A 23,159-nucleotide genomic window follows, 5' to 3' on the forward strand; every position below is an offset into this window, starting at 1 on the left:
TCTTTACAGAACATATTTTATAGTAATGTAGATAAATAAACATAAATAAAATTTATGGTATGTTGTGTGTTCAGTTAACAGTTTGGAAGAAAGAAAACTTATGGTGATCAATATTTCATTTGTAGGCAAATAACTGAATCAAACTAGAGCTGAACTTTGAAATCTGCATTCAGTTTTCGGTTTGGGTTTTACCCAACCTTGGTCATCTTCTATTTCACGAAATATAATTATGGGGTGTTCATGGTTCGGGTTTGACCCAAACCACTAACTGCAATTTAAGGGAACACCAAACCAAATCGGCCAGCCCAGCTGAATTGGCAGTTTAACGGTTCAGATTTGACAATTTAAACCCTTTTTTTCTTTTAAAAATCATTAACTTGTATTAAAAACTTTGACATGATAAAAGATGGTTAACGTTTAAAATACATATACTTAACGTAACTCCATCATCGTCGTCATCATCATCATCATACTCAGTAAATCCCACAAATAGCAAAGCTAAGGTAGGGTCTGAGGAGGGTAAGATGTAGACAACCTTACCTCTACCCGTTAGAAATAGAGATACTGCTTCCAGTGAGACCCCCGGCTCGATAATAGTTTTGCATAAAGCCTTGGACATAAGGCACATAAAATTCAGCAATTAAGACAAATGCCGATCAGCGCATGTACTCCCTTGTCTTTCGGCTATCAACGCCACCACATGATGCATGATTAACCCCTCTTTTAACGTTATTTTCACAAAATTTAGTAAAATAACGTTAAAATTAGTGCACTTTCACTTTTGCCCTCCGAGCGCCCACACATATATACATTATACGCGCATACCGCCAGCGGGGCGTTTATATACTTAACGTAACTACGTATTTCAAAAACTAATAAAATACAAATAATAAAAATTAAACTGCCAGTGGTTGCATGCCCCGTTCCAAATTCCAAATCCGGACCAAATCGTTAAACCACCATGGCCGATTCGGTTTCATGGCTGCCCAGGCCGGATCGTTAAATCGCCAAACCGTCAAAACCGAACTGTGAACTACACCTTTCAGATCTCAAACCAGCCAAACTAGTTGACTTGTTTGGGTTGGGAATGACAGCCGGTTTAAACGCCACACATTGTACTGATGTAGCCTAAGATGACTTGTACTTTGTACAATATAAGTTGTTCATTTTGAAATCATTGAATTCAGACTAAAATGTCGATACACGCAGATAAACAAATAACTGATCTGCATGGCAAACAAGAAGATCCATTCTGGACAAAAACTCTATGACTGAAAACTATCTTGAAACCAGTTGAAGGATATATCCTCTGTAGCCACCTGAGATCATTAACCATGTCAAAACCAGCTGATGAAAACAACATATAATAAAAAGTAGAGTAAACTTCCGTTTTGCTCCGTGTGGTTTGGTCACTTTAACGGTTTTGCTCCAAACCTTTAAAAATAGCCATTTTACTCCCTGACGTTTCGGTTTTTTTGCCAGTTTGCTCCCCGCCTCTAACTCCATCCAAATTGTTTGTTTTTTCATTTTGCTCCCCGCAGGGAGCAAACTGGCAACAAAACCAAAACATCAGGGAGTAAAATGGCTATTTTTAAAGGTTTGGGGCAAAACCGTTAAAGTGACCAAACCACAGGGAACAAAACAGAAGTTTACTCTAAAAAGTATTAAAAATTGGTTTTGACGTTTATAAGGTTTACATTTGGTGATGGCTGATAAGCAAATTCATAGTCTCTAAGTCCAATAACAGTAAGTGTGCCAGCATTCGCAATTGTCGGTTCTATCATTGTACAACGCTGGAGAAGTAAGCGGAAACAAAAGATATACAAAGCTTATAGCCCCTGCTACAAATCCCACGCTCACCAACCCTGAAATTTCCACTCAAAAAGTTGTCAATTTTATAAAATATTTAGCCATAAATAAACCAATAAAATAACTGTGTATATGAGTATGTGTTTCGTTACATGTTCTTCGTGAAAAGAAGGCAGGAAGTCCCATGATGTTGCAGAAAATATGTGACACGAGTGGCGCTGCTATATGTCCTGCAATTAACAAGAAAACTACACGTGAGCTGAAACCGAAATAACCGACCCATTTGATTAACCGATTGTTCAATTTTGATTTTTTTTTTAATAACCGATTATCACCAACCAGTTCGAACAAAGAGAAATGATGCATATGACCCAAATATCACTGTGTAGCCAAGCTGGAAACCTGAGAAATATTACAAATATATTTTACGAGTCAGCAATCAACACATGATGTTTTCAACTTTTCATGGCCAATATAATTAAAACTCTGAAAAGCAAGTGTAGGTCCCTGTTTCGCGGAGGATTACGAACCTAAACCTTGTTATACAAACCTACTAGCGAGTGCGGAATCCAAGCTAGCAAGCAAACCGAGTTAGTAGCAAGTAGAGAAACAAACACACAAAGATTCACCGATTAACACTAGTCGTATTAATGCAAATGAAGGTTCGGTTACAAGCTCAATGTTTACAGAAGTGTTCTATAAACTCTCTAAGTGTGTGTGTGAGTTCTGGGCAGAATGCTCTCTAAGCTTCTATCTCTCGGGTGTGTGGGAATGGCAGAACTCCAGAACTCCAGAACTAACTCACACTCAACACATGCATGGGTATATATACCCAGCTCAGCATGTCTGGTCGAAGGATTCGAAAGATGGGCCGAAGGATCATCTTTCGGATACAATGCTTTCGAAGGATAAGCAGGGACCTCGAAGGATAGTCTTTCGAGGTCTATCGTTCGAAGCATATCTTTCGATGAGATCGAAGGATCCAAATTATCCTTCGATCTCTACATCATCCTTCGATCAGAACATCTCTCAACATACAATCTGTTGTCCAAGTCAAACCGGAGGATGGTTGACTTGGTCAACTTACAACACAAATCAGGACATCGTTACATAAGACCGAATACAGACAAAGTACAGACACAAGTGCACCAACAGCAAGAAGTGGCAATTTCGACCCACTTACGTTTGAATGGGTCGATTTGTGTAATGTTTTTATCTCTAACGGGTCAAACTAGTAAAACTATAAAATAGCTAAAAGGGGTCAAACGGGTCGAACATACCTACAACCATGGAAGCTTTCAGCAAGCTAGTATTTTGTTGCATGTAGTACTCCAATAAATGGTTCAAGTGAGCTGTAAATATAAAGTTTACCAAATAATGAAAATTTACTTATAAATAAACAAATATAGAAAATATTTTATCAAAGAAACAGAAATGTTATCTCATAACTGAAAGAAGAAGAAAAAATGTTTAAAAAATAGGAATATTGGATTTTAATAATCCCAACTATTCGCCGTTGGCCGCCAACAGTCACAACTTCAAAAATAACCACTGGCAGTCCCAACTATTGACATATTGGCCACCAATGGACCCTGACTAACAGAACCCTAATGCCATTAGTCTACGGTCGCCGGAAAACCGTTTTTATCCAGAAAAAGGTTTCTAAAGGTCTGATCTAAGGTTACAAAGAGGTTTGGGACGAAAATGTTGAGTTTTCCAGCCAAAAAGTTGAGTTTCCCGGCGGAAAAGGAGTTTTCCGGCGACTTTAATAATTAGGGCTTTTACTAGAAAAAGGTTCTCAAAGGTTCATAATAAGCTTACAAAGAGGTTCGGGATGAAAATGTTGAGTTTTCCGGCCAAAAAACGTTTTTCCGACGACCGGAGACTAATGGCGTTAGGATTCTGTTAGTCAGGGTCCATTGGAGACCAATATGTTAAAAGTTAGGACTGCCAGTGGTTATTTTTAAAGTTGTGACTGTTGACAACCAACAGCGAATAGTTGGGATTATTAAAATCTAATATTCCTAAAAAATAACTTTTATTAAACACTATAAATAGTAATTACTAGATCCTTTACATGAGTTATGTTTTTTAAAATGCTAAAAAAATGTAGGACTTACCTAGGCTAAAAAGAACAGGAGAGAGAAGTATTACTGTATATGCTTTAAATCCTCCACATAGAAGTAAAGATATCATACAACCTCTGAAAACTAACTCTTCCGTAAGGGGAGCCTGTGAATTATATAATACAAGAAAATCACTTGGATGATAAAAAGTAATTACAACTTTAAAAATAACTGAAATAGCAAACTGACCACAATATACATTCTCCAAACTGAAATATCGTAAACAGCTGAAACCATCCAGTTAATGAGGTTTTGAAGACCACTCTTTAAGCCATGAAATGATATATCTATCTGACGGTCCCCATGTTCGGCCCACGAGCTCCAAATTGATAAAGTTTTGAGGATAAACGAGCCGATATACATTAAAGAAGTCAGGCAAAGAGGAAAAACCACAGCTTCCCACTGTTTCATACATAAAATTCCATGTTCAGCAGAAAATTTTAGCAACTCACTAACCCTTTTTAATCTGCAAATTATGAAAAATGAATAAGTTGATGAAAACCATCAACCGCGCGCATTATCTATACAAACAAATTGAATACTCACCGTGTGGTGTAGACGGATACCATAAGCACTAAGCAAGTAGGACATGTTCCACCTCTTTATCTGAATGGATCAAGAAATACGGTGACATGTCAGCTTCCCAAAAAGGAAAATATAGAATTAAGAACATATTTTATTGCAGGATTTTGCTTGACATGAACCTCAGTTCTAGACTCACACACACTGCTTGGTAAGGTATTTCAACTCTAGAGTTCAGGTCAAACGTCTTATAATGACTTCTTGACAATGAATTACTTTCTGACAGGTTAATGGGTCTGGTGGGTTGAGTCGAGTAACGCTTCAAACGAAAATCCTATTTAATATTGTTCAAGTGTTTTACATTAATAATCTATATATTTAAACCAATTTTTTTCCCATTCGTGAGACAATGATGGTTTATTTGAAACAAAAAGTTTAAGTAAAGTGGTTCAAAAGTTCACTTACTTATTATAACATAAGGTTCATAGATACTAATAGTGCACGAGGATGAAGTAACTCGAGGTTATTGGAATGAATCTAATGAGAAAGAGAGATCGGAATGTTTTCTGTTGTTCTTAATTGAATTGGTAAACGTAAATGATACATATTTGGTTCTATATATACATCAGAGAATGTTTTAATAACTACCCTAACTTAGGATATAATAATAATAATAACAATAACAGCATAACCTATATTATATCTAATATGAATTTATAGTAATATGATCTAGCTTAATATGATAATCCGTCTAATACCCTCCCGTAAGCTAGATCAACGCCGTAGCTGATCCTTCAGATATGTTCACCGTTGAACTGTAATAGATTCTTTAGACGTGAAAATACTTTGAACTGCAGCGCCTTCGTGAGTACATCTGCAATTTGATTTCCGGTGGAACAGAAACGAACTTCAATATTGTTACTCTTGATCAAGTCTCGGATGAAATGATACTTGATCCTTATATGTTTACTTTTGCCATGAAACATAGGATCTTTGGCTAAGCATATTGTGGATTTATTATCACAATAAATAATCACAGGATTTTTAACTTCTTCATGCAGTTCGTCTAAAATCCCTTTGAGCCAGAGTGCTTGACAACCAGCCAAGGAGAGAGCAATATACTCTGCTTCTGTTGATGATAACGCCACTACCTTTTGTTTCTTTGATTGCCATGCTATTGTTCCTGTTCCCAATTGAAATACATACCAGGATGTACTTTTACTGTCATCAATGTTCCCTGCATAATCACTATCGCTGTAACCGATTAGCGTTCCTTTGCCTCCTTTCGAATATACTAATCCTTGATTTAGTGTTCCCTTTATATATCTAAGTATTCTTTTCCCAGCTTCCCAGTGACTTCGCTTTGGTTGTTCCATGAATTGACTTATTTTGTTTACTGCAAACATTATATCCGGTCTGGTATTGGTTAAGTACATAAGACTCCCAACCAATCTCCTGTATAAATTAGGTTCTACTTCATCATCTGGATCTTGTTTAGTCAAACGTAAACCATATTCCATGGGAGTTGAAATTCCTGAGCAGTTCATCATGTTGAACTTACTTAATAGGCTCTTTGCATATTGTTGTTGGGATAGAATGATATTCCCATTGTCGAACGAAACTTCCATACCCAGAAAGTAGTGTAGGATTCCCATATCAGTCATTTCAAACTCGGTTTTCATTAATTCCTTAAAGGATTCAATGCTAGATAATGAATCACTTGCAATAATAAGATCGTCTACATATAGGCAAATGATTATCTTCTCCTCTTTTGACATTTTGATGAATAGAGTATGTTCATAAGTGCACCTTTTGAATCCATGAGTGGCAAAATATCCTTCTATTCTACTATACCATGCTCTCGGAGCTTGTTTTAGCCCATATAAAGCCTTTTTTAGCTTACACACCTTTCTTTCCTTACCCTTTACCACATATCCTTCCGGTTGTTCGACAAAAACTTGTTCTTTTAAATATCCATTTAAAAAGGCTGTTTTTACGTCCATTTGATGCAAATGCCAACCGTGGTGTGCTGCTAATGCTAAAACAAGTCGAACTGTGTCAAACCTGATGACTGGTGCAAAAACATCTTGATAGTCTATTCCGTACTTCTGATTGTAACCTTTCACGACCAACCTTGCTTTGTGTTTACTAATCTTCCCATGTTCATCGTACTTCGTTTTATATATCCATTTGACACCAATTGGTGTTTGGTTTAAAGGTGGATCTACTAATTCCCATGTATCATTCTTTATAATTGATTCCATCTCTTTATCCATGGCATCTTGCCATATCGCTTCTTTACTTGCTTCAACATATGTTGTTGGATCCGTATCTGCATATAATACAAAATTCACCACCCCGCTCGTGTTTTCTTGACTTTTCCTATAGAGTTCTCTTACTTGTGCTTCAGTTAATTCTGCTGTATCTTGATATACTTGAGTTATCGATTTAGTTCTAATAACTTCATTCTCAGAGTCTGATGAGGAATCATTACTTTCATTGTTTCCAGCTTCTTCGCTATCTCCAGGACCTTCATTGTGATTTCCCGGTATTTCTGCTTCTATGTTAGTATGTTGCACATCATCTTCATCATTTGTTATTGGTAGACCGATCTGATCGTCCACTGCTACTGCTATGTCTTTGTCATCTTCACTTGTGTTACTTATTTCTATCCTAAGTCCACCATCATTTTCTTTATAGGTCGCCCAATGTTGATTTTCGCTGAAAATCACATCTCTACTTATAATCATCTTGTTTGTTATTGGGTTGAATAACTTGTATCCCTTGCTGTTTTCACTATACCCAACAAAGATAGCCCGCTCAGTCTTATCATCTAACTTGGAGCGATTTTGCTTGGGGATATGTACATATGCAATACAGCCAAACACCCGTAGATGATCTACATTAGGTTTTCTTCCACTCCATGCTTCTTGTGGGGTTAACTTTGGCACACTCTTGGTGGTTGCACGATTTAACAGGTAGGTGGCACAGGCCACTGCTTCAGCCCAATAAGCGTTCGGTAGCTCTTTCATTTTCAACATACTCCTGCTTAATTCCATTAAAGTTCTATTTTTCCTTTCGGCCACTCCATTTTGTTGAGGCGTGTAACTTGTCGTTAGTTGATGATGTATTCCATTATTCTTAAGAAAGTTTTGAAATTCATGTCCACAGTACTCTCCTCCTCTATCTGTCCTTATGCCTTTTATCTTGCGTTCTATCTGATTTTCTACTAGTTGTTTGAAATTCTTAAAATAACGTAATGCATCAGATTTGAGTTTTAGGAAGTATACCCAAGTTTTTCTTGAGAAGTCATCTATAAACGTAATGAAATACTTGCAGCCTCCAATCGATGGTGTGTTCATAGGTCCACATATATCGGAGTGAACCAATTGCAGTGGTTCATTTGCTCGCCATTTGGCCTTCTTGGAGAATGGTTTTCTGGCATGTTTGCCGAAAACACATCCCTCACATACATGCTCCGATTTGTTAATCTTTGGCAGCCCATTAACTATTCCATTTTTCCCCATATCGTATAAAGTTTCAAAATTTAAGTGGCCATATCTTCTATGCCATAATGTCGAGTTGTCTTGTGTAGTCATATTGTATACTCTTGGTACCACATCATGATTTAGATTCAGCGGATACATTTTGTTTCCTGTCATTTTCACAACACCAATACAACGTCCAGACGAATCATTAATCACACATCCTTTGTCGTTGAAACGCACATCATAACCTTTTTGTACTAGTTGTCCAACACTTAAGAGATTGTGTTTTAGACCTGCTACGTAAAATACATTTGGAATTCGCTTCTCATGACCTTTAATTTTAACATTAACATCGCCACATCCGAGAACTTCCAATCTTTTGTCATCGCCGGTCCTGACTTCCCTTCTTTCTGAATCATTCAGGTTTATAAATAAACTCTTGTTGCCCGTCATATGGTTACTACATCCACTGTCAAGATACCAACAGTCGTTCTTAACTACTTCTTCCGTATTAAAAATCATAAACATTGTGTCTTCGGTTTCATCTTCTGTGTCATCTTTGTGCATCAGCACATTATTTGACCGTTCACCCTCTTCGCGTTTATTGCAGAACCTAGCCGTGTGCCCTAACCTTTGGCAATTATAGCATCTGATCATTCTGTTGAACTTACCCTTACCTTTCCCTCGTCCCCTTTCGGAGTTATCAAATCTAGAAAATCTAGATTTATCATATCCATTACTATGAACTTGGAAAGCCTGTTCCACCGATGTATCATCATCATATTGTCGTAATCTTAATTCATGCGATTGAAGGATACCTAACAATTCTTCGGTGGAAATTGTATTTAAATCCTTCGACTCTTCAATCGCTACTACAACCGATTCATATTTCCTAGTCAAACTTCTGAGAATCTTTTCAACAACGCGTTGTTCTTCTAATCGTTCATCATTCATACGTAATTGATTGACTATTATCGTAATTCGGTTAATATAATCTTCTATGGTTTCAGTTTCCTTCATTCTTAAACTGTCAAACTCACATCTTAGGGTTTGAAGCCTTACCGTTTTAACCCGATTCTCGCCCCTATAGGCCTTGTGTAAAACTTCCCACGCGTCTTTTGATGTTCTACATGTTGCTACGCGTTCAAACACCGTCTCGTTCACTGCCTGGAATATGATATGCAGCGCTTTCTTGTCCCTTTTAACCTTTTCTTTGTAAATGTTCTGTTCACTCTCTGGTGCCCCTGTCGCAATTTCTGTATATCCTTCCTCCACAATCGTCCACAAATCCTGCGATTCCAGTAAAACTTTCATCTGTATGTGCCAATGATAGTAATTTTGTCCCAGTAATTTTGGAGTCTGGGTTTGAATTCCACCATTAGATGCCATATTTGTCGACATTTGATGTGATTGTATGGATTATGAATCGTTGATATTGATATTTGGTTTCGGATCGGTGGCTCTGATACCACTATATTGGAATGAATCTAATGAGAAAGAGAGATCGGAATGTTTTCTGTTGTTCTTAATTGAATTGGTAAACGTAAATGATACATATTTGGTTCTATATATACATCAGAGAATGTTTTAATAACTACCCTAACTTAGGATATAATAATAATAATAACAATAACAGCATAACCTATATTATATCTAATATGAATTTATAGTAATATGATCTAGCTTAATATGATAATCCGTCTAATAGAGGTGAGATTATTTTCAAATCATTTGAATTATTTTTGAAGATGTATGGCCTCTTTGTTAGTAAGAAACAGCTTTTTTAGGGGTTTTATGATCCAAGGAAACGGTTGTTAAGTTGTTATCAACAAAGATGTGTAAACAATACATTGGAAGCCTGTTTTTAAGCATGGTTTAAACTTTTTACTTGGATAATGGGTCAAACAAGTACAAGATAAAACTTAACTAAAACAACAAGTGTTAGATGGTAACGGGTCAAACAAATATAGTACTAAGAGATCAGCTAAAATAAACAGGTCAGACACGTTAGATGAATGATCAATCGGAATTCCACCATTATGCTAACTTCCTAAAACTTTCCAAATAAGGATTAACTTTTAAACAAATCATTCTATTTTGAGGATCACTTATCTACCATTTAATATAAACGAACTATTAAGGACTAGATCACTAGAACAATCCTCAATATTGCAGAAACAAATCAACTAACTAGTCATGAATGTAGGATACCTAGCTAAAATACCAAATTATATCATAGTTGTCAATAGCGGTCACTATAGCGAATAACGCATAGGTCGAAGGTCGCTACAGGGTATCTAGCCATAATAGCGGGATTTCAGTTTTTTTTTCCGTATAAATATCGATTAAATATTGCTATAAAATAGCTGGATTTTAGGTTTTTGTTAAATATTCATGTCAAATAGTGTATATACCAAGGTATTTTGATATAATACACATATAAATAAAACTTTAAATTTTTTTCTAGTATCACTATTTATAAAATAGCGACCGCTATTTATAAAATAGTGACCGCAATTTATCTCTATTCGCTATGTAGCAAGTTGTCGCTATTCGCCATTAACAACTATGAAGTATACATAAGAAAACCCTAGTTATTGATTTTGGTTAATTGAAGTATTAGCTTATACGTATTTTGTTTAGCCTCTTGCCCATTTGGGTCGGGGGTTGGTTCTAATGAAGTTTTCTTGTCAAAAAAAAAAAAAAAAAACTTCTCAAAACATTTTTCACAATTCCCGAATCTTCATTACTAACTATTTTCACAATTCCCGAATCTTCATTACCAACTATTTTTCACAATTCCTGAATCTTCATTACTAAGTATTTAACACTTCCTTCATTCAACCCTTACACGTGCTTTCCAACTTAGTTATAGAATGAAGATATAAACTTTTTAAAGATCACTTCCCTACTATGTAGTTAATATACCGATATATCAGTGATATATCGGTTATCAGTCCCCTGCCGAGACGTCGGTGCAAAATATCGGTATCGATAATATCGACGATATTGACCGATATTTGACCAATATTTGACCGATATATCACCGATTTTCCGGATATCAGTACCTTTCTTCTTAGTTCTACCATTCCTCTTTTCTTCTTATTGTTGCTGTTGGTGCACTTGTGTCTGTACTTTGTCTGTATTCGGTCACAATATAAACGATGTCCTTGTCAGTCCTGTAAGTTGACCAAGTCAACCGTCCTCCTGGTTTGACTCAGTCAACAGTTAGTAAATTGTTTGTATTGTCTGACTCGAAGGATGAGTGATCGAAGGATAATGCAGATCCTTCAATCACCTCGAAAGATATGCTTCGATTGATAGACCTCGAAAGATCAACCTTCGAGGTCCTTGCTGATCCTTCGATAGCATTGTATTCGAAAGATGATCCTTCGGATCATCTATCGGATCCTTCGGACCAGACATGTTGGGCTGGGTATATATAGACCCATGCAGTGTATGTGAGAAGACAGATGCACACATAGAGAGATAGAGAGTTCTTGAGAGCATTCTGTCCGAAACACACTCACACACTTTGAGAGTTTGCAAGTTAGATTTGTAAACATTGTGCTTGTAACCGGAACCTTCATACGTATTAATACATTGGTGTTAATCGGTGAACCCTTGTGTGTTTGTGTTTATACTTGCTTCATCCCGGCTTGCTTGCTAGCTTGGATTCCGCACTCGCTAGTGAGTTTGTATAACAAGGTTTAGGTTCGTCATCCTCCGAAGAGGGACCTACAAGTGGTATCACAGCTTGGCTCTTTACCTTGTTTAAAACCGGGTTGTTCGAGTTCTTGGTGTGTTTGGACATTTGGTTTAGCACCCGTTTTGGTGGTTTTTCGTGTATCTCTAAACTGAAAAACGGTTTCTAAACCTTCGGGAGTGTTCAAGGTTGGGTTGGGTAACTTGAAAACTTGTTTTTAAGTAATTTGGTATTTTCCGCCGAAAATTCCGGTCATATCTCCGGTAACTGGTTCTGGATAAGGTGTTCCATTTTTGGAATATTTTATTTCAAAATCAGAGTTGGTGGGAAAAGGTGAGATCTGACCATTCCTTTTGCCGAAAGTTGACTTTACCAACCCATCACCTTTTCACCAACCTGTCCCATCGTGTCAGTGTGTCAGAAGCTTCCGAAAGATATCCTTCGACTTCGAAAGATCATCTTTCGATCAGAGACAGCTCGACAGATTAGCATCTTTCGGGTAGTCTTTCGAAGTCTAAGCATTATCTTTCGTTTCTGGAATCTTTTTCGAAAGTTAGTTGTCCGAAAGATAAGGATTCATCTCGAAAGATAAGGATCTTTCATTGTGAATCTTTCGAGATCAGTATTCGAGAGATAAAGATCTTTCGAATTGTGAATCTTTCGTGATAATTGCTCGAAAGATAAGGATCTTTCATTGTGAATCTTTCGAAGACTTTGCTCGAAACTCAACAGTAATCTTTCGATCACTGTTGATCCTTCGAACAAGTCTTGATCTTTCGAACAGGTCAATATCTTGCAATTCTTGTCTGTTTGAATTTAACAGTTTGTGTTTGTGAAGGTTTCCATCTATATCTCATCATAATGAGTTGTACAAGTCCTTGGGATTGGAGTTTGAATTCCCAATCTAGTCAAGAACTAACTTCTGCTGATGCTTGGGCGAAGAGTATGTTTCCATCACCATCAATCAGTCCAAGTCAATGGGCTTTGGTATCCAATCAAAGTCAAAGTATTCAAAACCTTTTGATCAGTGAAAGCGAAACGGGCAGCAACAATCGTCCACCAAAACTAAATCATATGAATGACTTTCCATCATGGAAAAACCGCTTTCACACGTATGTTCAAGGGCAAAGCGCTGATCTTTGGACGTGTTTCATCAATCCATTCAATGCAGCTCTTGAGGTTGCTGCGTCCACTTCAGAAGGTTATGCTAACATGCTCGAAAATGACAAGAAGTCTTATGAGTTGGAGAAGAAGGCCTTTGCGACACTTACACAAGCGCTCAATAAATATATTTATCATCAGTTCTCCTACTGCAAGAACACGAAAACATTGTGGGATGCCTTAGTTGCTAGAGGAGAAGGCAATGCAGCTACGCGAAAGTCTCGTCATGATTTGTTGAAGAAAGAGTTTGACTCGTTTCAGTTTTTGGAAAACGAAACTCTAAATGATATGACAACACGGTTCTATCATCTGATCAGTGAAATGTGTGCTTATGGGGTTATTGCTACTCAACAAGACATGGTGAACAAGTTTGCTGACGCGTTACCTCCAAAGTGGAGTTCTTTCATTGAGTTGTTGAAGCACACTGGAACTCTAGACACGGTTAATATCTATGAATTCATTCAGAAACTGGAACATAAGAATGAGGAGGAAATCAGGAAAGCTAAGCGAGCTCCAGTTCCTCAGAATACAGAAATGTATCTTCCAGGCTTCGACACTTTGGCAAGATCCGCTGCAGCTCAGCAACCTAAACTGCAAACTGCTTTCGTGTCCAACACAAGTTCTCTTCCTTTTCCTCAGACCAATCCTGCTCCGGGTTTTGATCCGAGATCTTACATTCCAGTTCCATCACAGCCACCAGTTCAACCACAACAGCAAGCTCATTTTACAAGCAATCCTCCACCTTCAAACCCTAACACTGTTCGTGTTGACACTTCAAATCTTTCCCAAGTTAGTATAGAAGTTGCAAAGGAGCATGTAGAACTGATCAATACTATGGTCAGTGCCTACTGCGGGTTAGTTGCAGGTCAGATTGGAAACATCAACATGACACATGAAGATTATCAACAGATCGACAAAGATGAAATGGAGTTGATGGATATTAAGTGGGCGTTTGCTAGTGCAGTTAGAAGAGCCAAAGACTTCATGGCTCGTACTGGTAGGACTTCGTTGGAAGGGAAGAAAGATACGAAGTATGGGTTTGATATTAATGCTGTCACATGCTTTAATTGTGGCGAGAAAGGGCACTTCAAACTTGAGTGCACTCGGCCAACAAAACAAGGCAATCACAACCCATTCAGAAACCAAGACAGGAGGATAGTGGCAGTCAACAACACTCAGAATCAGCCTGGACCTTCAAATACCAATCGAGCTTTGACAGTTCAAGCTGATGAAGGATGTAACTGGTCTGTGCAGTTTGGTGATGGTGATCAAGGAAGTGGGACAGCTCTTTATGCAAAGATCATCAATCAATGGTCATCTGAAAGTGATGACAGTTCTGGTTATTCTGGGAGTTCTGATGAGGAAGGCTCTGTTTCTGGGGATAATCAATCAGAGTCTGAGTCTGATGTGAAGGAGGAAGCAAGTTCTGGTATTGAGGAGTTATTAAATGAAGCTGATGAGCTGAAATGTCAGAAATCAATTCTGATTAGGAGGGCTGCTACTGCATCAAAGGAAATGGAGAAGTTCTTTTCTGAAGATGGAGCTTTTTCCTTTCAAACTGCCCTTATGGCAAACATCTCAGCCTCTTCAAGTCAGGTAACTTCTGAACCTCCTGCTCCTAGAGTTTGTAAATCATGTGCTGACATGAAGCTTGAATCAGAAAAGCTTCATAGTCATAATCAAAATTTGGTTATTGAACTATCGAAATGCAAAGAGGCAAATATGGCTTTAACTCGGAACGAAAAAGATTTTAAATCAGTAATTGAAACATTAAAGAAAAATGTGTCCGAAGTGAACAAAGTAGTTTACCACAAGCAAGTAAGTATAAATGAATATATTAACATTGTGGAAGAAACTAAGAAGCAATTAGCCATTGCCAAATCTGAGCATGATGCGATCAAACAGAAATTGGAAAGTTATTCTAAATCCCGATTTGTGCTCGATCACATCATCGATGTTCAACAACTGAAGGGAAATCAGAAAGGCATAGGGTATAAGAAATGTCCGCCCCCTTTGATGAACAATTATACCAAGATGCCTGATGAGGAGGAAATGCCTCGGTATGAACCCAGTGTGCCTCTTGATGTTGAGGAATTTGCTACTGGCCTAGGGTTCAAACCAGACAATTCTTCAAACGCATCCACAAAGCAGCAAGAAACTTCAACATCCATGAATCAAAGTCCTCCAATCATCGAGGATTATGAGTCATCGGATGATGAACCAGTAATGGATGTAAGTGAACAGGATAAATCACTTAACAAGATGAAAGGAGTAGTCATTCCAGTTGAGAATCACATCTTGTGTGATCCTGACACTCCTGATGTCTCATCTGTCGAGAAACAAGTGATAGATCCTGTTAAGGTTGAAAAGAAGTCGGTGCCTACTGTTAAAAGCAGTAATGTGTTGTATACATTGGTTGGAGATAATAAAATCTACTCAGATCACGTTTTTCCAATTAAAAATGTAAATCAATCTTTGATTGATAAAGTCTTTGAAGACAACACAAACAAATTTTTGGGAAAAACACTTCCAGGAATTGTGGTAACACAATGTGATCCAATTCCTAAGGCTGAGATTAGAAAACGGTTTGGTAATCAAAAATCTTCAACCACTCAACAACCTAGTGCTTCTAATGGTAAACAACCAGTCAAACGAGCTCAAAAGTCTAATGTTTCTCAAATGAAATCTGAAACAAAAAGAGCTCAATTTCAAAAGAAAGCCAAAGATGTCAAGTTCGTGTCATCCAAGGGTACTGATAAGATTGAAACTTTTGAGAACAAATCTAACATAGATTTTGTAAAACAAGTCACAATCTTAAAACGTAACAGTGATAACAATTACACTCAACATACAAATGGGTGTGATGAAAAAGCTAGTACCTCAGGGTCCACAACTTCGACATCTTGTGGTCGATCAAGTTCTCCTAAGCTTGTTGAAAGGAGAACATGTTTTAAATGTGGAGAAATTGGGCATATCATCAAAAACTGCCCAAATGCTCCAAAGCAAAAATTTGTTGAGAAAGCTCCACCTGAAACAACTCATCCTCAACGTCGATCAGTTTCACCTAAAAATGATAAACGAACTGTAAAAGAACAAGAAACTAAACAACGACGTAAGAACATGAAAACTGTTGAAAAAGCTTTAAAATCTGAAGTTAAAACAGTTCAAAAGGAACCAAGTGTGTCACAACCTGCAAAACCAGAATCTTCAAAAACTGGTAGGCAAAAACAACCTTGGTTACCTAAGAAGGGTGACAATTCAGGGGGAGCAGTTGTTCTTAAAAACGATCAAGAGATTGATATCACGTTTCGTGATGCTCAGGGACGACCCAAGACCACTAAGGCTTGGGTCCCCATTCTCAACTGATGTTTTAAATGACATGTGCAGGGTGTTCCAGGAGGAACTATTAACAGTCATTGGATTGTTGATAGTGGAGCATCTAGACACATGACTGGCGACTTACGGCTTCTGTACGACGTGAGAAATATTAGAGGAGGCTATGTCGCATTTGCGGGAGATAAAGGCGGATATATCACTGGAGAGGGAAGTGTCTCCAATGGTATTGTATGTTTCGACAAGATCAACTATGTGAAGCAAATTGATCATAATCTTCTGAGCGTGTCGCAAATCTGCGATAAAAAGTTCACCGTGCATTTTGATGATGCCGGCTGCTATGTGCTAAAACCCGGATTCAAAATTCCACAAGAATGGATTCTCTTATCGGCTCCGAGAGTTAATGATCTTTACATTCTCGACATGAGCCAAGCGATTACAACATCTGCACAAGTCACTTGTTTTGTCTCTAAAGCCACAGAAAAGGAGTCAATCTCATGGCACAGAAGAATGGGACACATTCACTTGAGGAAAATGAACCATTTGGTGAAAAACAATCTTGTGAATGGTGTGCCCGTAAGAAGTTTTCATTTACAAGATATCTGTGTCTCGTGCCAAAAGGGGAAGCAAACGAAGAAATCCCATCCCTTGAAGAAAATCAACACGGTCAGCATGCCGCTCGAACGTCTTCATATGGACCTCTTTGGACCTATGAAGCATAAGACAATGTTCGGTGATGCATATTGTTTAGTAGTTACTGATGACTACTCTAGATTTTCTTGGGTATCTTTCATGGCACACAAAAGTGAAACTCCTGGCATCCTCAAGGATCTTATCACTATGTTGGAAAATCTCTATTCGTTGAAAGTGAAAAGGATCCGAAGCGACAATGGAACTGAATTCAAGAATCAAGTTATGGATGAGTTCTGTACTTCTAAAGGCATTCTTCATGAGTACAGTTCTCGTTATACTCCACAACAAAATGGTGTCGCGGAGAGGAAGAATCGAACGATTATAGAAACGGCAAGAACTATGTTAGTTGAGTCGGAACTCCCTATTCAATTCTGGGGAGAGGCTGTATCGACTGCGTGCTACACACTAAACAGAGTTCTTACAGTAAAGAGACATGGCAAGACTTGCTTCGAACTCCTTCAGAAAAGGAAACCGGATCTTTCTTACCTAGAACCTTTTGGTGGTCCTTGTACCATGATTGAACCAGATGGAAAATTTGGAGCAAAGGCAATCGAGGGCTACTTTCTTAGATACCAAACTCCAAACTTTCGTGTCTGGAATTTAGCTACCAAAAAGGTAGAGCTATGGAGTGAGGTGAGGGTTCAAAGGTACACGAGTCCTGTTAGGGCTCCGGGTGATCCGTGGATGTTCGATTATGATGGACTGTTTGACTCCTTCAATCTGCCAACCTTTGACGAAGAATCAGCAGCAGCCAGGATGTTGTTGGAAAGTGACAACGCTGCTGTCTCGCCTTTGGTTAGACCTATTATTGTTGACCCTCAAGGCTCTTCGTCTATCAACAATATGGCTCAAAATGAGGTTTATGAAGATGCTGTTGATTATAATGAATCTTCTGAAGATGATGAATATCATGATGCAGCTGAAGGATCTTCAGCTCCAGTTGCTCCTGTTCAAGGTGCTTCTGTTGATACACCTCATGTGCAGAATGTGGATACTGCTGAAGGGAATGCATCCACCTCTACACACATCCCTGGTGTGGAGTTGGTTGTTGATCTTAATTTTAACAATTTGGGTATCAATGCACGTGTGCAAGATAATCCTGAAATGAGGATTCATGATACTCATCCCCAGCAGAACATAATAGGAGATGTCCATCGCGGTGTGCAGACGCGTAATCAGCTGAGAAACAACCGGAATGCTGGTTTGTATTCAGCTATAAGAGAATCTGGTCAACAGAATGACTGGTCCTTTGCGTGTTATGTGTCACAAGAAGAACCAAAATCGTGGAAAGAAGCAATGAAAGACAGCTCATGGGTTGAAGCCATGCAAGAAGAATTGGAGCAATTTCAAAAGCTTGGTGTTTAGAAGCTTGTCGAGAAACCTGAGAACTACAAGAAAATTGGCACTCGATGGGTTTTCAAATGCAAAAAGGACGACCGTGGAGTGGTTATTCGAAACAAAGCACGTTTAGTCGTTCAAGGTTTTCGTCAGATAGAAGGCATCGACTACAACGAAGTGTATGCACCAGTGGCACGTCTCGAAGCAATTCGAATCTTTCTAGCCTATGCGTCCTACAAAGGATTCAAGGTCTATCAAATGGACGTGAAGAGTGCATTCTTACATGGTGTGGTAGAAGAAGAGGTGTATGTCGAACAGCCTCCAGGTTTTGAAGATCCTATCCATCCCGATCGGGTTTGGTTGCTCAACAAAGCTCTCTATGGTCTTCATCAAGCACCGCGAGCTTGGTACGCAACCTTATCAAACTATCTGCTGGAGAACGATTTTCGACGGGGTCTTATCGACTGTACTCTCTTCATCAAAGAACAAGATGGAGATCTTCTTCTGGTACAGGTATATGTTGATGATATTATTTTTGGTTCTACTAATGATGTCTTGTGCAGGAATTTCGAGCGCATAATGCAGGATAAATTCGAGATGAGTGCTATGGGGGAAATGAACTTCTTCTTGGGCTTACAAGTGCAACAAACTGAGTCTGGGATATTCATCCATCAGACTAAATATGTTGGCGACATCTTGAGCCGGTTCCAGATGTCTGATGCAACGCCCATTCGTACCCCATTGGCGATCAATCACGAAATTACTCCAGATCTGAAGGGAGAAGCTGTTAGCCCTTCATATTACCGCGCTATGATCGGATCTCTCATGTACCTCACAGCATCAAGACCAGACATAATGTACCCAACGTGCCTGCTTGCCAGATATCAAGTCAATCCAAAGGACTCTCATCTTGCAGCTGTAAAAAGGATCTTTCGTTATTTGAAGGCTTATCCAGACACCGGTCTGTGGTATCCTAGGGATAATAACTTTGACTTGGTCGCATTCAGTGATTCTGATTTTGGCGGATGTAAGATCGACGGCAAATCCACAACGGCTGGATGTCAGTTTTTAGGAAATCGCCTAGTCACATGGCAATGCAAAAAGCAGACGTGTGTCGCGACATCAACATGCGAAGCTGAATACATTGCTGCCTCAAGTTGTTGCTCCCAAGTTCTGTGGATCCAACAACAATTGCGAGACTATGGTTTTGAATTTCTAACTACTCCCATTTACGTTGATAATTCTGCTGCATTACAGATCACTAGAAATCCTGTGCAGCATTCAAAGACCAAACACATCGAAATCAAATATCACTTCATACGTGATTGCTTTGAGAAAAGATTAATCGATGTTGTTAAGGTCCACACCGATGACCAACGTGCCGACTTATTTACCAAAGCGTTTGACAAATCAAGATTTGACTTCTTATTATTGGTAAACGGCATTAAGGTCAAGCAAGAGTAAAACCAACATCGGAAAATCATTTTTGTAAATACCTTTGTGTTTTTAAATTTGTCTTAGTTTATTGATTTTAGGGGGAGTAAATCCAAAAATATGAAAATCCAAAAACATTGAAAAATTTCAAAAACACAAAAACAATAGAAAATCAAAAATGAGTTTCCTGGCGAGCAAAAGAGAAAGTGATAGTACATCAGTGGTCTATCCAAGCCTCTTTAAACCTTAAATGAAAAACGATAAGCAACTCTATATAAGATGTATCGGTAGGCTCACAATCATTTTAAAGTGTGCAGGGTGATATAAATCTTAAACCGACTGAAGACCAGGTGGGAACCATTCATTGGCATATGGTCTTAGTACCGAAATTTCGTTTGATAGATTGCCGAGGTTCTGAGATATTCGGTCTTTATGCTGCTTATCATCTGGGTATCATGGTTGCTTCTATAAATAGACTAAGTCTAAGATCATCCATGATACTATACATACGTGTACATAATACATATTGCATACTGCATTTGACCTCAATAAGTGATAAACAATCACATGTCCAAATCAAATAAGTGATAAAATATCACATTTATCCGGGAGTCAAGTTCGTCTCTCTGCTGTACGGAAGTACTGACCTGTTCACGAACTTGCTCCTGTGCCCTCATGCATATGAAAATTAAGTTCCTCATAAATAAGTGATTATATCACAAAGGGCTTGTTTTCAAATCAAAAATAAGTGAGAATCTCACATCATATACGGTCAAACAGATGATAATTGGTATACTCACCGGTAAGATGAACCCTCGTGCATACCTTGATACGGGAATGTGTCGTGATGTGGATGAACACCGGTCGGTAAGTATAAATCATACCTTAACGTATCTCCTAAACATGATTACATCTGATAAGTTGAGCTTAAGTGGACAACAATACCGATAATTGTTATAGGATGCTTATCTTAATGTTAACTAACTGAACAACAAGAGTGTTTTGGCATGACCATACACTGATATGATTCTCTTACCCTCGAAACTCGCAAAAAGAATGTCTGTATATATTTATTTACTGCTTTCAGTCTTTACAATTGAAATATTTCAAATAGCCAAAAAGATTTTATTTCTATTTTATTTTCGATCGTACGATGTTGGAACTCGAGTCTTCGTTGCCTGAAACCTGAACGAAAACCGAATTGACTAAATCTTCATAAACGGTCGAAATTTGCAAGTTTTTGAAAGTTAAAGGATAAAATTGTCGAATTTATTAAACTTTCAAATTGTCGGACGGTGTTTGATTGTGACATGGTCATATGTGTGTCACTTGTTTATGGTAACTATATTCCAAGCGGTTGTTCTCATTACGCGTTTAGATTTCTTGCATGTGCAGATTCTAAAGGCAAGGAGAACATGGTCGATGACAAGCTTTGGAATGAAGACACGACGTGAAGGCACTCAAAAGATGAAGATGATCAAGTTGCCGCTGACCATCATCAACACCTCAAGGATCTCACTTCATAAAGTTCAAGTACTTCACGAGCATAACTCAAGGGGGAGCTTATGTTAAGGGGGAGTTTGTCAACACACTTCCTACATGATACGGGTAGTTTGTTGATACACTTTCTGCTTTCAAGACGTGAAGACTTTGTAGATCCTCCGACATTGAAGACATGAAGGGACATCAGAGTTTTGAAGACTCGAAGACCAAAGACCGTTGAAGTTCGAGACAAAGCTACAGCCAAGGGGGAGTTTGTTGGTGCACTTGTGTCTGTACTTTGTCTGTATTCGGTCACAATATAAACGATGTCCTTGTCAGTCCTGTAAGTTGACCAAGTCAACCGTCCTCCTGGTTTGACTCAGTCAACAGTTAGTAAATTGTTTGTATTGTCTGACTCGAAGGATGAGTGATCGAAGGATAATGCAGATCCTTCGATCACCTCGAAAGATATGCTTCGATTGATAGACCTCGAAAGATCAACCTTCGAGGTCCTTGCTGATCCTTCGATAGCATTGTATTCGAAAGATGATCCTTCGGATCATCTATCGGATCCTTCGGACCAGACATGTTGGGCTGGGTATATATAGACCCATGCAGTGTATGTGAGAAGACAGATGCACACATAGAGAGATAGAGAGTTCTTGAGAGCATTCTGTCCGAAACACACTCACACACTTTGAGAGTTTGCAAGTTAGATTTGTAAACATTGTGCTTGTAACCGGAACCTTCATACGTATTAATACATTGGTGTTAATCGGTGAACCCTTGTGTGTTTGTGTTTATACTTGCTTCATCCCGGCTTGCTTGCTAGCTTGGATTCCGCACTCGCTAGTGAGTTTGTATAACAAGGTTTAGGTTCGTCATCCTCCGAAGAGGGACCTACAGTTGCTATTAGTGTTTTAAGTCTTAATTTTTAGTTGTTAGTGTTATATGTTAGTGTTTTAAGTCTTAGTCAGTTTCTACTTGCTATAATTGTTAGTGTTTTGCAAGTTGTAAAAGTATACTGAATTGTTAGTGTTAAGTTGCTATATATATAAATTTAGCACGATATTAAACTATCGATATCCCACCGCAATAACCAATATCTCAAATATCGGTTCTTGACCGATATCCGTTATTTACCGCATTAACTACTTAGCTTCCCTACAACACTCTGAATATTACATTATTACATGAACAAATTTAACTAACTGGTCATAGATACAAAATACCCAAACCCCCAAAATGTAAACACAAAGGTTAATAGTCATATTTACCGCATTAACTACCAGCAACCAACCATCCAACAATCAAAATGTAAACACAGAGAATAAACAAACAATGAATTGAATAAGAAAACTTACAGGAAGAATAAAGGCGCAGACAAGAAATGAAACGACGGTGGAGATACCGGCGCAAATGAACCATCGAATCATGAAGGTTTTGAAAGATGAAGGGGGTGGGAGACGGAGGATTAATGTGGGGGAGTACAAGATAGTCATGGCGATACATGCTACGATTGCTAGCGGTGCCGGAACACCACCGGCGCCGGAGTATGACTCCATTGGTGGGTCGATGTGGTTCTCCTCCAGATTGGGGGTTTTGAAATGGTGTTGACTGTTGACTTGCAAAAGACTAAACCGACGTCGTTTCCTTCTTGAGTCGAAGTACCTCTGTAGTTCTACCACTTGCATGTTTGGCTAAGCTTTTTTGAAACAATTTATTGACCTATTGGCTTTTTGAAAAGTCATAAGCTTCAAAATGATGTTTGGCAATGAAGTTGTATGTGAGGGGAAAAGTGACTTTTTCAAAAAGTCATTTCATTCATACTGTCTTTTCTAAAAAGCCAATAAGTCAATAACTTGTTTTCAAAAAGCTTAGCCAAACATGCCCTAATTATATATATATATATATATATATATATATATATATATATATATATATAGGGAGCCGCTAAAATAGGAACCACCTCCAGTTGTAAGAATCGTGAGAACCACTCTCAACCAATCACATTGCGCCAACATAAAGGGTATATTGGTCATTTATATTCAAATGTCATTTCTCTAC

The 23,159-nt window shown here is 38.3% G+C and overlaps 1 protein-coding gene across 2 annotated transcripts; it reads right to left on the minus strand.

The window, feature by feature from the left end:
- Window positions 1-1,144: 1,144 nt before the first annotated feature.
- LOC110886610 (CAAX prenyl protease 2) lies at window positions 1,145-22,714 on the minus strand. Of its 2 annotated transcripts, none has more exons than XM_022134426.2 (9): window positions 22,457-22,714; window positions 4,482-4,541; window positions 4,125-4,337; window positions 3,930-4,041; window positions 3,090-3,161; window positions 2,149-2,211; window positions 1,962-2,039; window positions 1,698-1,865; window positions 1,145-1,319 (listed from the first exon to the last, which is right to left on the minus strand). In XM_022134426.2, exons 1-8 carry the CDS (start codon window positions 22,655-22,657, stop codon window positions 1,732-1,734), a joined length of 933 nt encoding a protein of 310 aa, XP_021990118.1. In that variant the 5' UTR covers window positions 22,658-22,714; the 3' UTR covers window positions 1,145-1,319; window positions 1,698-1,731. The 2 variants fall into 2 exon arrangements, with proteins under 2 accessions (XP_021990118.1, XP_021990119.1); XM_022134427.2 differs by having other exon boundaries at window positions 4,125-4,401; window positions 22,457-22,522.
- Window positions 22,715-23,159: the final 445 nt, after the last annotated feature.

Source organism: Helianthus annuus, chromosome 1 (genome assembly GCF_002127325.2).
Source record: "Helianthus annuus cultivar XRQ/B chromosome 1, HanXRQr2.0-SUNRISE, whole genome shotgun sequence".
NCBI classification, from domain to species: Eukaryota; Viridiplantae; Streptophyta; class Magnoliopsida; order Asterales; family Asteraceae; genus Helianthus; species Helianthus annuus.